The 12,499-nt window shown below is 36.4% G+C and overlaps 1 protein-coding gene across 1 annotated transcript in view; it reads right to left on the bottom strand.

Annotated features, from left to right (window-relative positions):
* Positions 1 to 12,499, bottom strand: part of LOC117716146 (contactin-associated protein like 5-1) — an 838,779-nt gene that overhangs the window by 418,443 nt on the left and 407,837 nt on the right. The window contains exon 7 of the mRNA XM_034513074.2: positions 10,139 to 10,282. Within this exon, the coding sequence (XP_034368965.1) occupies positions 10,139 to 10,282 (144 nt within the window). The remainder of the gene's footprint in view (positions 1 to 10,138; positions 10,283 to 12,499) is intronic.

Raw genomic sequence — 12,499 nt, 5'->3', positions numbered from 1 at the left:
AATTGCAATTGTTTATAGGCCACCTGCTTTATAAAAATTTCATTGTAGCTGCCAAAATGAATTAATATAATGGCCATCCCACTGTTCATTTATTTTATTATTATTTAACTTTCAGTCGCATTATTCTTCATCTGACCTTGAACTATTTCATCTGAATTTGCCAAAGAAAGGAAGTAAATGAGGCTCAGGAAATATCCAACTTAGAAATCATTTTTCCCAGGGTCTGAGAAGCACATAGCTGAGAGGCAGGCAATGTGAACATCAGAAGGGTCAAATGGCAGAGAAAGACAGCCATCATCAAGAGAAGGTATCATTTATTACAGAGCACACTCAGATGAAATACAATCCTGGGGACAGGATGAAGAGATTATAGCCTTCACTAGACAGAAGGGAGCTATTTCTGAGCAACATTGATGAGTGTCTGAGTCATAAGACAGAAAGCCAATGGTTACTGTCCCTAAGATGTGTGTGCTGTATGAGTGTGTCTTTATGTGTCTGTGTCTGACTATGTGTCTTTGTGTTTCTCTCTCTCTCTCTCTCTCTCTCTCTCTCTCTCTCTCTCTCTCTCTCCCTCCATCCCTCTCTCTCTCTCTCTGTATGTGTGTTTACATGATCACGTGTGTCTCTATGCATGGATACATACACAGATTCCTGCAAGCTCCCATACATTTGAATATTTACATCTTAGTGACAGGTTTTTTTGTTGGTGGTGGTTTTTTGTTTTTTGTTTTGTTTTGTTTTGGTTTTTTTGCTGCAGAGTCGTCAAAAGTAACTAACTACATGTTAGTAATTTTCATGCCAACACAGGTGCAGACAAATAATGACAAACTTCACAAATACCCAGTCTGCTCACTTTTATCTCTAGTTAACTCAAATCTACCAGAAAATATCTTCTATGTTTCTATTCCAAATGTTTTTGTTTTAAAGGAGTCAATCATTCAGTCAAGTCAAGATTGGAGTGATCATTAAATTCCTCCATGTCAAAGATATTGTTGAGATTGTAATAATACGGCTATTTAAAGCCACTTTGGGGATCAAACAGTTCAGGGATAAACTACCATTCAGATGCAGTCAAAGGCATGGAAACTATATAGAACCCCATTCCTGCATTGTAAATTATGTCAGGCTAGTACTGGCTTACATGCCAATTTCATCTGAATAGATTGCTAGATATTTTATTCAATAGCCTAGGTTGCAGGCTACTCAAGGTAATCACTATCAACTCTGAATTAAACAAGCCATGTTAAAGAATTTAACCTGCACATTGACACTTGAAAGGAGATACTCTAATTCTCCCATCTTTTACTAGAGGGCACAAGTTTGTAGTCCCTTGCCTAAGACTGCACAACTGAGAAATTTTTGGAGGCTCTCTGCTCACACTTCCCACCATAGTGTTAAAAAAAATATTTATGACAACTCCGGTTGAGAAGATTAAAAGGACTCATCCAGGGTAATCAGAAAGGCACATTGTGTTGTATTCTTCTGTAACATTAGCCATATACATAACATGGCCATAAATTGTATTTAGTATTGTCCTGGATTCATCTAATGTTTTTACTTCAGCTACATGGAGACAGCCACACACAAGTGATTTCACTCTCTCAATGGCTACACTAATGATTCTGTAACTTGCACTGTTCTTAGCTGTCTTTTTCTCCTCTTTGATGAAAGACCAAGTGAAGTAACATGAGCTCCTCATGTTGTGTCTGTATTTGCGTGATAATGTATATATACAACTGTGTAGACCAGAAAACCAGCTAGACAGCCATTCTTCAGGTACTGTCAACATTTTTGGGGGTGGGGTCCTATAAATTTCATGAAACTCTAGTTGGTCACTGAGCCCTAGGGATCTACCTGTTTTCATATTCCTAGCACTTGGATTGCAGGCTCATGCGACCGTTATAACTTTGTTTTTTTTTTGGGTGGGGGTGGTTTGTTGGTTTGTTTGTCCAGTTTGTTTTGCTTTCTTATGAGGGTTATAAAGATGTGACTCTGCTCTCTGTGATTGCAAACCAGTTTATTGACTTAACTATGCCTTCAGAGCTGACCTCTTAGTTCATTTAAAAAACAATAATTTGAAGCCTTATATGAAGAGAATAGGACTTCAGCCAATGACCAAATAATCATGTCTCTCTCCTTGTGTCAAAGAAAAGGAATCTTACACCCACATAAAGAAATGTTATAATACAACATCATTCTTTAGACAGTGCAAGGCTTAAATTAATCATGCTCAGGAAGCAATCAGGGTAATATGCTTTCTATATTATGTATATAATAATCACATTACAGCTACTACACATACATATTTCAATGGGCCATTTACTTTCTGATTATTTATTATATGGAGCTGTATTAGCACAGGGTTGTGAATTTGGGGAAGAATAGCTAAGTATTTTTTATGTCTACTTTAAGCTGTTAGTTTTACTGCATTCTGGGATGTGGAAGATTGTCCTGTAGTCAAATGGAGCTATAAAGACTAAATTGAATTATCCCCATAGAACAGCTGTTAAATCTTCAGGGAGTAGACAGGTCCCATAATAAAGGAATGATGGATTGCAAGGGGAATACTGCCTGAATGAAGCTTACAAGAAAGGCTTGTGCTCTGTAGGACAGTGAGAGGCCAGAATTTCCTTGAACTTTGAGCCACAATTTGTAATTGATGTGCACTAACTAACACTCTCTGCATTCTTTCTTAATTCTGTAAATCTCACACTGAACCCTGACCTTTTGGAGGCTCAACAACTGCAGGAGGACTAAAAAATAAATAATAAACAGAAAACAGAAACTTACTCTTTTTTCTTAACAACACCATAGGGACTTGTGTTTCTTGGAGAAAGTTGTCTTTGAGGCAGATGTGGTGTTTTTATGGGATGGATTTTTAAGCTTTAAGCTTGGATTACAGGAATGAAAGTATTTGTACTTTTGTATTTAACAGTGTGAAACACTATATCTCAGAAGGGCTGTCAAAAAAATCGGCCAGGCTTCCATATATGCATGCATTGTGTCCATGTCTATGAATTCTCATTTAATAAAGGAGATAGCAGCAATTTGGAAGAAAAATAATGTGTGTTTCTTTATATCATAAAGGCAAAAGTTAAGATTTTTTTTAAATCTGCACAATAAAATTGTATTCTTAGATTGAATCATTCTTCCCATGTGCATTAGCACTAAATTGTTGTCAGTGCCTCATAATTACTACTCTACCAATTAAGCCCTGAGAACTGAAATGGAATAGAGATGTTTCAGGCAATATGGTAAACGGTAAACACTGTAGTTAGTATAAAGACTGCCATACATTTGTTAACATTTTGACTCAGGATTCATTCATGAAGGGAATAATATAGAGGTTGCTGACACTGAGAAACCTACATTGTCTTCCTCATTCAATCACATCTCACTTTCAGTTATTCTGCTTATTTAGTGACTGAATTTAGCATACATTTTCATTAAAGATGAAAAGCCATAGCCCTCTAGCCTCCTCTGCCTCCTCCAGAAATCAGGCCACACTTTTACCCATGCAATCTGTCCATTAAGACAAGGATCGACTGGAGCCTGCTATGACAGTTGGCATGCCTTGATGGAAAAAGTAAGTCCAGCTTCCTCCCTCATACAGTTGTACAGGTACAAGGCAACTATAACCTCTAAATGGATAAACTTTTGTTAACTTTTTATAATCCTCTGTTGCTTCTTTTCAATTTCTAACAGAAGATATTATCTAGAATGATGTGTATAGATCTTTCCTTTGTGGATATAATCTTGGAGAGCACAAAAAATTTACATAAGGTATAGAGATAGGCTCTTCTTGGCTCAGATCCAATATAACCAGATGTCAGAGTGAAACAAAAAAACAGTTAACAGCTCACATCTTGGTCCACAGTCATGAGACAGAGAGACTGCACTGGAATAGCCTGAGTCTTTTAAAATATTAAAGTCTGCCACCAGTGATTCAACTCTTCCAACAAGGCCATACAGCCTAAGTCTTTCCAAAAAGTTCTACCAACTGGAAATCCAGAATTCAAACATATGGCCCCACAGGGAGATCATTCTCATTGAAATCACCAGAGTCACCCTTGTGTTAACAATTAATAATTAGCAATAAACAATAAAATTGGAAAACTAATGATTATTCAAGTAAGATGGGTAATCTAAATTGTCATGAGTAAATAAAAATTTTTTCAGAAATCTTAAGTGTGATCTACTGATGGGTAAGTGTTGTTACCCAGTATCCCAGAACAAATCAGGGACTATGATCTTGTTAACACCATCATACATCCTCTCTGATATATTTTGGCTGACAAAGGGGATAGCATAACACAAAACATTTTTAAGACAAGTTTCTATCTCTTTAGTGTAATTTTTAAAAGGTATGCTTGCTCCTTGCCTGGTCTCCTTGCCCCATGCTCAAAATTCCTCATGACTTAACTGGATCTATCAAAGTCACTTCTATCCTGTCCATTTCTCCACCTGGCTCTGCTAGGCTGCCCAACAACCCTCTCACTCTCCGCCTTTGGGGAATGCCTGGAGCTATCATTGGCATTCCACCTACCAACTGCCCCAGCAGCCAGCTTTCTCCTGCCCACCTCAGTCACAGCAGATAGAAAACACCAGACAGCTTTAATATTTTAATATTAATACTAAATTTAAATTAATATTAACTTTAATATTTAATGTTCCAACTGCTGAGCATGGAGTCTGTTGTCCTAAACTCATCAGCTATCTTATATCTTGATTCTTCAGGTGGCAGAGGCCTCCACCAGCTCTAATAGCCCCCAGACCTTCAGGGTGTCCTTGCTCCTCTCTCCAAAGTCTGGCTGAAAAGCCTCTTTCCCTATTTTATGTCCTCTCTTCCTCCTGGGACCCGGAAACCCAGCCTCTATATCTTTGCCAGGCAATTGGTTTCTTCTTTATTGACGTATCAGTTCTCCCCTCTACACCTATCAATAGTAAACAGTACAGAATAACTATGTCACCATTTCTACTCAGCCCACTTGCACCAAAACATCCCATGGTCTGGTTAGCATAACTTTCAGGGAAGAACTCTAAGGAAAATTAAGACTGATATCAGAAAAACTAATCCCAGGAATCAAGGAATTTAATCCGGAATGGATATTACCAGTCGTTTCCTTGTGTTATTATAAAGACATAATTAATAATTTAGGCATGCAGACCATTCCGGAGAAAAAACGAAGGTGTCCTTTGACTGCAGAGTGGTGTCAATAAGGCTTTGTGGAAAGTGAGGCCTCACTTTAGAGTTTGTTAGTAATATGGGCAGCCCAGAGTCTCCACTGAAGGTCTTCGGTGTGTGGTGGTGGGAGGTGGGAGGGAGGAGTCACACATGGGGCAGCAATGAGATTTTTATACCCATTCTAGCCAGATAGTAACAAGCAAAAACCTAAGAGCATATTGAACTCCTACATGTCTAGAAGGAGCAAGTAGCATTTCACCTCCCAGTTTCGACAAAGGCTAGGTAAATCTGAGTTTCTATACATGTATAGAGCTATTGAGACTAAACCTCCCCATTCTCTGTTTAGACCAAGTCAAAGGAATACATTTTAAATAGAAGGTTTAAATATGACTTGTATAATATGAAATATCAGTTTTTCCTAAAAAGTATCTGCAAAAGAGACTGTTGATAGTAGTCTTCACTGAGATGATGGAAATGTTAGAATATAACAAATTGAAAGCAGACTTTATATTGTAAACTGTCCCAAAAAGTCAAATATAAGTGGTCCTTTAGAAAACAGAAAGTTCAAGTAACAAATACAAAGCCCTATTAAGGAAATGAAAGATATAAAATGGTCAAATGAAAGTTTTAGAATCCAAAAATACAGTGGGTTGAGACTCCAACATCCACATAAAAAGCTGGGTGTGGCCATGTACCTGTACCCCCAGCAGTGGAGACAGGAGCATCACCAGGACTTGCTGGCTACGAATCAGCCCTATGTTCAGTGGAGAGAACTTGACTCAAGGCAAAATACTGAATATCATTGAGCACACAATATCCTCCTCTGGCCTCAGCGCATACACATAAGCACAACACACATGTTCACTCACACATGTGCACACACACACACACACACACAGAGAGAGAGAGAGAGAGAGAGAGAGAGAGAGAGAGAGAGAGAGAGAGAGAGATCCATTAAATTTTAAAAAACTAACATGCGTATAATAAGAATAAGAAGAATAGAATAACATATTGATGAACCTATACTAGCATTTGCAAATAATACATCAAATTTTTAAAGGTTGGAAGTATTTAGTTTAAATAGCATATAAATTAAAGTAACTTGACAAGCTGTAATAAAAAGATGGTAGAATTATGATATGCAAGACTGTAGATATAAAAGTGCCCAGATAGAGGTTGGAGAAATGGCTCAATGCTTGAGTGTATATGGCGTTTTTTAGAAAATCCAAGATTAGTTTCCAGCATCCATATTAGTTGCAATAGATTATATAAGTTCCTATAACGCTGGCTCCTGGAGATCCCATGCTGTCTTTGGAGCTCAGTGATTACCTAAAGACATGTTCTCCACTCTGGCAGAACATACACATAAATAAAAGTTACATGCACACACACACACACACACACACACACACACACACACACACACACACTAGCACCTAAACAAATGAGGTCAGTAAGCTTCCCACAAAAAATGACACAGAGCTGTTGAAACACAGTAAAATGTTCATTCAAGGAACTGAGAAGAACTCAAACAGAAAGTGCCAAAAACGCCCAAATCATGTCACATTGCACTCAAGCTTCTAATATCAAAGATAATCATGATATAACATAATACACACAGAAAAAATCAACCTGGTGCAATGCATTTGTCACTGAGAGAAGAGGAAAGGAAGTCAACATTTCCATAAGCTTAGTAAAAAGAGCTAACCACTCGTACTTTATATCAAGAAGTCAATCACAGTACTCCCAGGTTAAAAACAAAAGGATAAGAAAATGTGCTATATTCATATGTACTCCAAAAAGTGCTGTTAAAAGGAAGTATCCAAATAGAGAGAAACAAAATGGAGATCTAAGAGAATAAAGAAAAAAAAGATACAATATATTTTTAAAATAAAACTTATTTTGTTGTATAGTAGTGCTATATAAATATGTATACAACATATATTAAACTGTATTAGAATGATTTTATATAACTTTAAAGAAAAAAGTGTAATTGTATAATTTTTAAGGTAAAAAAAAAAACCCTTGCATGAAAACAAATGTTAAAACAAATCTAAATGGGCCATTATGAGAAATGTGCTCAGTGACGAGTCCTGGCTAGCAATCAGTGGCAGTACAGAGAAAGTGCAGCTTTCTCCGTAGTCACTGGCTTCATGGCCTAGCATATTATATTGTTTTGCAACACTGGTTCTTGCTATGCTACTTGAATAAAAAGAAAGTTGAATTTTCACACCCATGTCTGGAAAAAGCAGACCAACTAAAACCATGGGCAAAGTTGAAATCTGGGCAGGGAACATTATATTTATCCCTCTTTTATTAGTCATATGTCCTTCCTTGTGCCTAATATTACACTCTCTTGGCTTTCCTACAAAATTAATAATACATACATACATACATACATACATACATACATCCTTTTGTTTTAAATACTACAAATTATTTTGGGAGTTTAACCCAAAGACAAAACCAACTGATAAGTTTCTAATTACTAAGAAGGAGAATAATAATTAACACAATTAAATCATCACAAGTGAAGGGTAGACAAATTTAAAAAGAGGTAGCCTTTTTATATTTCAATTAAATTGATAAAATAATAAAAAACATTAGGCTATGAGAATATATACATACACTATAACTCTTCAAAAAGCACACACAAAAACTATGCAAAGATACATGGACACACCAAAATGAAATTCTAAAATTCACTCCACACACATATTATTTTATAAAGTAAAGCAAAAAAAGTAGAACAACAGAACAAATAGAAAGCAAGAACTATAGATAGATATTTAAGGTTTTACATACCAATAACTGCATTAAATGTAAATGACCCAAGTATTCTCAGTAAAGTTTTGAATGGATTAAAATTCATTATACAAGTATTTGTTGTCAACAAAAACAATGATACAGACAATTTAAAAGAAAAACAATGGTAATAAACACTATAGAATGCGGAAATTGAGATGAACTTGTCTGTAGGGGGTGGCACACACCTTTAATCTCAGCACTTGAGAAACTAAGGAAGCAGATCTCTGAGTTTAAAACAAGCCTGATCTGCAGAACACATTTCTGGACAGCCAGACCTTCATAGAGAACACGTATCTCAACACAAACAAATATATAATGAAATAAAAGAAAAAGAGGGCTCATATGTCAACATTACTGCAGGTAAAGTAGACTGTGGAGCAAGGTTACCACCAGAGAAAGAGAATGCTACTACATGGCAAACAGGCCCCTATACCTTGAACAAATAGTACTAAACAGAACTCAACATGTGGTCATACCAAACACTCTGAGAATTGGAAGAAATATACAAATGCTTAATTATATCTGGAAGCATACATATTATTATTGAGTCCCTATACAACATATTCAAGACATATATATGTGTGTATAATATATATACATATAGACTACATATATATCATATGTACATACATATACATACATATATATTACATATATGTACATATATATGTATATGTAATATATATGTAATAAGTGATTGTGTCTTCTGCATTTGTCAGTGAAGCTGCACCCATCAATTTCCACAATACAGTGGCCTTAACAAAGCCTGCATAGTGACAACAGCAGTTGACATGCCAATGTGCATGAGAAAATATTAAAAGATGAAGAGCTATAGAAAATTAATGGCTGCTGAGAGAGAGTCTTCTCCAGGGACAATCCCCTTCATAAGTTGTCTATTCTCAAAAAATCAGCCTAAAAAGATATGCATACAAACAGCAATAAATGGACTCAGTTTGTGTGTGTGTGTGTGTGTGTGTGTGTGTGTTTAATAATAACTATAAAAAAGGGGCTAGAAATTTGAAAGGGAGTGTAGAGAGAGACCCCATCAATTTGTGGGAGGAGGGAATATTGAAGGCTAGTTTGTTTAAGACTCCTCATATAACTCAAGGTGTGTTAGGGAACATAGATGTTAGTAAATTAGAGAAAGTCTTTTAATCCACTGTGATTATAAGCGATGCACAAGGGTCCCCTAAGATACTAACAGTAAAATATCATTTAAAATATTCTACTGAATATACCAATCATTAGACATATAATGTCCTAGCTATGGAATTCACCAGGGCCTGTGCTTTCATTGCACTTCTTGGAAATTGTAAAGAAAGCCCATATTAGTCTGTATAGATGTCAAATCTTCTCCACTGCCAATAAAGCAGCATTATCTGAATGTCTGTACCTGGCTTTACCAATGAAGTGACAGCAGTTGCTCCTTCTTAGTTAGATCTTTTCCATGACAGAGTCGGCATGTAGCACAATGAGAATTGATTTTTCATTTTTAATTTTTAAGACAGGGCTTTTGTCTCAGATTTGCTATATAAAAGAGCATGATTTAAAATCATGATCTGCTACTTTTACCTCTCACGTGATGAGATTACAAGTGTGCCACACCGTGCCAGTTGTAGGTTGAATATGAAATACTCCACAAAGACTCACATGTATGAATTATTAGTATTCAGGAGAAATTCCTACTTGCAAAGGTTGTGAAACCATGTGGAGGCAGGACTTTACTGTAAGTTGGTCACTGGCAGATGGCCTGGAACTTTTATGCCTAGGTACAAGTTCTGTTCACTCTGCTTCTTAAATGCTAATGGGATGTAACCAGCCAGGCTCCTAGTTATATTGCTGCAATGACTTCTCTGCCCGAATGAAATATATTCTTTCATACTATGAGCCAGAATATGGCCTACCTACTTTAAATTGCTTCTCATCTGGCCAGTGAGAAAATTAACTAACACACCTGTTTTTATGTTGTAGTAGGGATGGAATCCCGAATTTCATGCATGCTAAGGCAGGCACTCTTCAAGTTAACTACATACCCAGCTTTTGATGGTGAAAATTCTAAATGAGTAAGATAAACCCAGTGTGAGTACCAGAAGCAAGACTTAATCAAAGTCTACAAACCACCAATTAACAGAGTCAGTGACTTACCACTGAGTAGATCTGATGTTTGCGCCTTTTAGCCAAGTCAATTATGTTCACTCCATTGTAGTAAAGGTTTTCAATACAGCCATGGAAGTTTTTCTTTAAAAAGGTCCCAGGTTTGCTTGGTACTGGGATTCCTCCAAAACTGAACTTTATTAAATAGAAGAAATAGAAGTGAACAATTGGTTACAAGGAGGAATGTAAGAGAAGTAAGTACATTTCTCTAGATTTGTATTTGTGAGCCAAGCAGCTTTGGTAATTACAGATGCCACTTGATAACTCCTTTGAAAGGTACTTATTAGCCCATTTTAAAAGATCTATAATTGCTTGCCTCTTAAGAACTCACTTTAAAAAACATTTTCATATCTTTATTAAAACTTTTAATACTAAATAAAATAGTAATTTACAAAAACACAAAGAGCAAAGAAGAATAATCAATATCCTTATATTTATCTGAAGCACAGCAGCAGAGAAGATATAGGCATAAAAAAGGTGAGAAACAAAGCAGATTCATTCGCCCACAATGAAATCCAAAGTAGCAAAGAGGTTACATGCATAACATTGTTTTCACAACTGTTATTTATAAATATAAAAGATTAAAATAATACCAAATGCCCTATGAATTAAGAATGAGCATAATGAAACTGTTAGCATAACCATTATTAAGAACAAAATATGATTACAAAGTGCAAGAATTATAATTGACTGTGAAAGATGTAGTCAGTAATGAGAATGTTGTACACACAAGGGCCAGGAGATGCTAGTGGGTAAAATCAAGCAACCAAAGCTTAATTCCTAGAACCCTTGTTAAAACCAACAAACAGTCAAAAACAGCAATAAAAAACTAATCCAACTGAGGTAGCCTATACCTGTGTTCCCTGCACTACTATGAACAGATGGTAGTCCAGGCTAGGAAAAACATCCAGACACTCAGCAGCTGGCTACTCTGGAGTAACACTGCAGCAGCTAAATCAGAAGAGACCCTGTTTCAAGTTGTAAAGCAAACAACTACTGAAAGTTGTGCTCTAACTTCCACAGGCATGCTATGGTGTGTCCAGACATGTTGCACAAACACACACATAAACACATACATACATACATACATACATACATACATACATACATACACACACACATACACACACACACACACACACACACACACATACACCCCTACAAAGTTTAGGAACAAAGTTACATTTTAATGTTAGATGTCTGGGTTGATCACAGAATAATGCTTAGAATTAAAAGCACAAGGAAAAGTAATAAACAGGATATAGCCCCATTATAGTAAGAAATATTTAAAACATTTTATAATTCATAAGAAAAAATCTATCTGACTAATGAGAAGAGAGATAAAGAGACAATGTTATGGTTTGGGAGATTGTGTTGTCCTATAACATTGTACATGCAATGAAGCGAAGAGGTGGAGAGGGGCAGATGAGGAGACATAGAAGAGATAGTAAAGAAGAGAGAGAGAGAGAAAAGAGAATGGCACAGAAGGAAGAGAAAAAGGGAGGTGTATGTGGGGGGAGACTGAGACAGAGAGAGAGAGGTCAGAGAAGAACAAGAGGAAAGAGTTAGAGATATAAGAGAGAAGAGAATCCTAGGAAATGTGATATTTCCAAGCAATATGGAAAACTTGATTCCTCATCAATAAGTGAGAGGATAGTTACTATCATCTTGTCTTGCAAAGCAGAAGCAGTATTCCCAACAGATATTTTATTCTTTACTATATCCATGATACATTGTTTCTGTTAGTTTACAGAAAATATACACAGTAAAGAAAACAAACTCAAGAAATTAGATTCCAGACAGCCAAATAACCCTATTAAAAAATAGGGGGTACGGAGCTAAACAAAGAATTCTCAACTGAGGAAACTCAAATGGCCGAGAAGCACCTTAAGAAATGCTCAACATCCTTAGTCATCAGGGAAATGCACATCAAAACAACCCTGAGATATCACCTCACACAAGTCAGAATGGCTAAAATAAAAAAAAAACTCAGGTCACAGTAGATGTTGGTGAGGATGTGGAGAAAGAGGAACACTCCTCCATTGTTGGTGGGATTGCAAGCTGGTACAACCACTCTGGAAATCAGTCTGGCAGTTGCTCAGAAAATTAGACATAGCATTACCTGAGGACCCAGATATGCCACTTCTGGGCATATACCCAGAAGATGCTCAAACATATAACAAGCACATATGCTCCACTATGTTCAACACAGCCTTATTTATAATAGCCAGAAGCTGGAAAGAACCCAGATGTCCTTCAACAAAGGAAAGGATACAAAAAATGTGGTACATTTACACAATGCAGTATTACTCAGCTATTAAAAATAACGAATTCGAGAAATTTGTAGGTAAA

Source organism: Arvicanthis niloticus, chromosome 10 (assembly GCF_011762505.2).
Source record: "Arvicanthis niloticus isolate mArvNil1 chromosome 10, mArvNil1.pat.X, whole genome shotgun sequence".
NCBI classification, from domain to species: Eukaryota; Metazoa; Chordata; class Mammalia; order Rodentia; family Muridae; genus Arvicanthis; species Arvicanthis niloticus.
The sequence above is the reverse complement of the archived record's forward strand: the minus strand, read 5'-3'. Positions and strand labels throughout refer to the sequence as shown.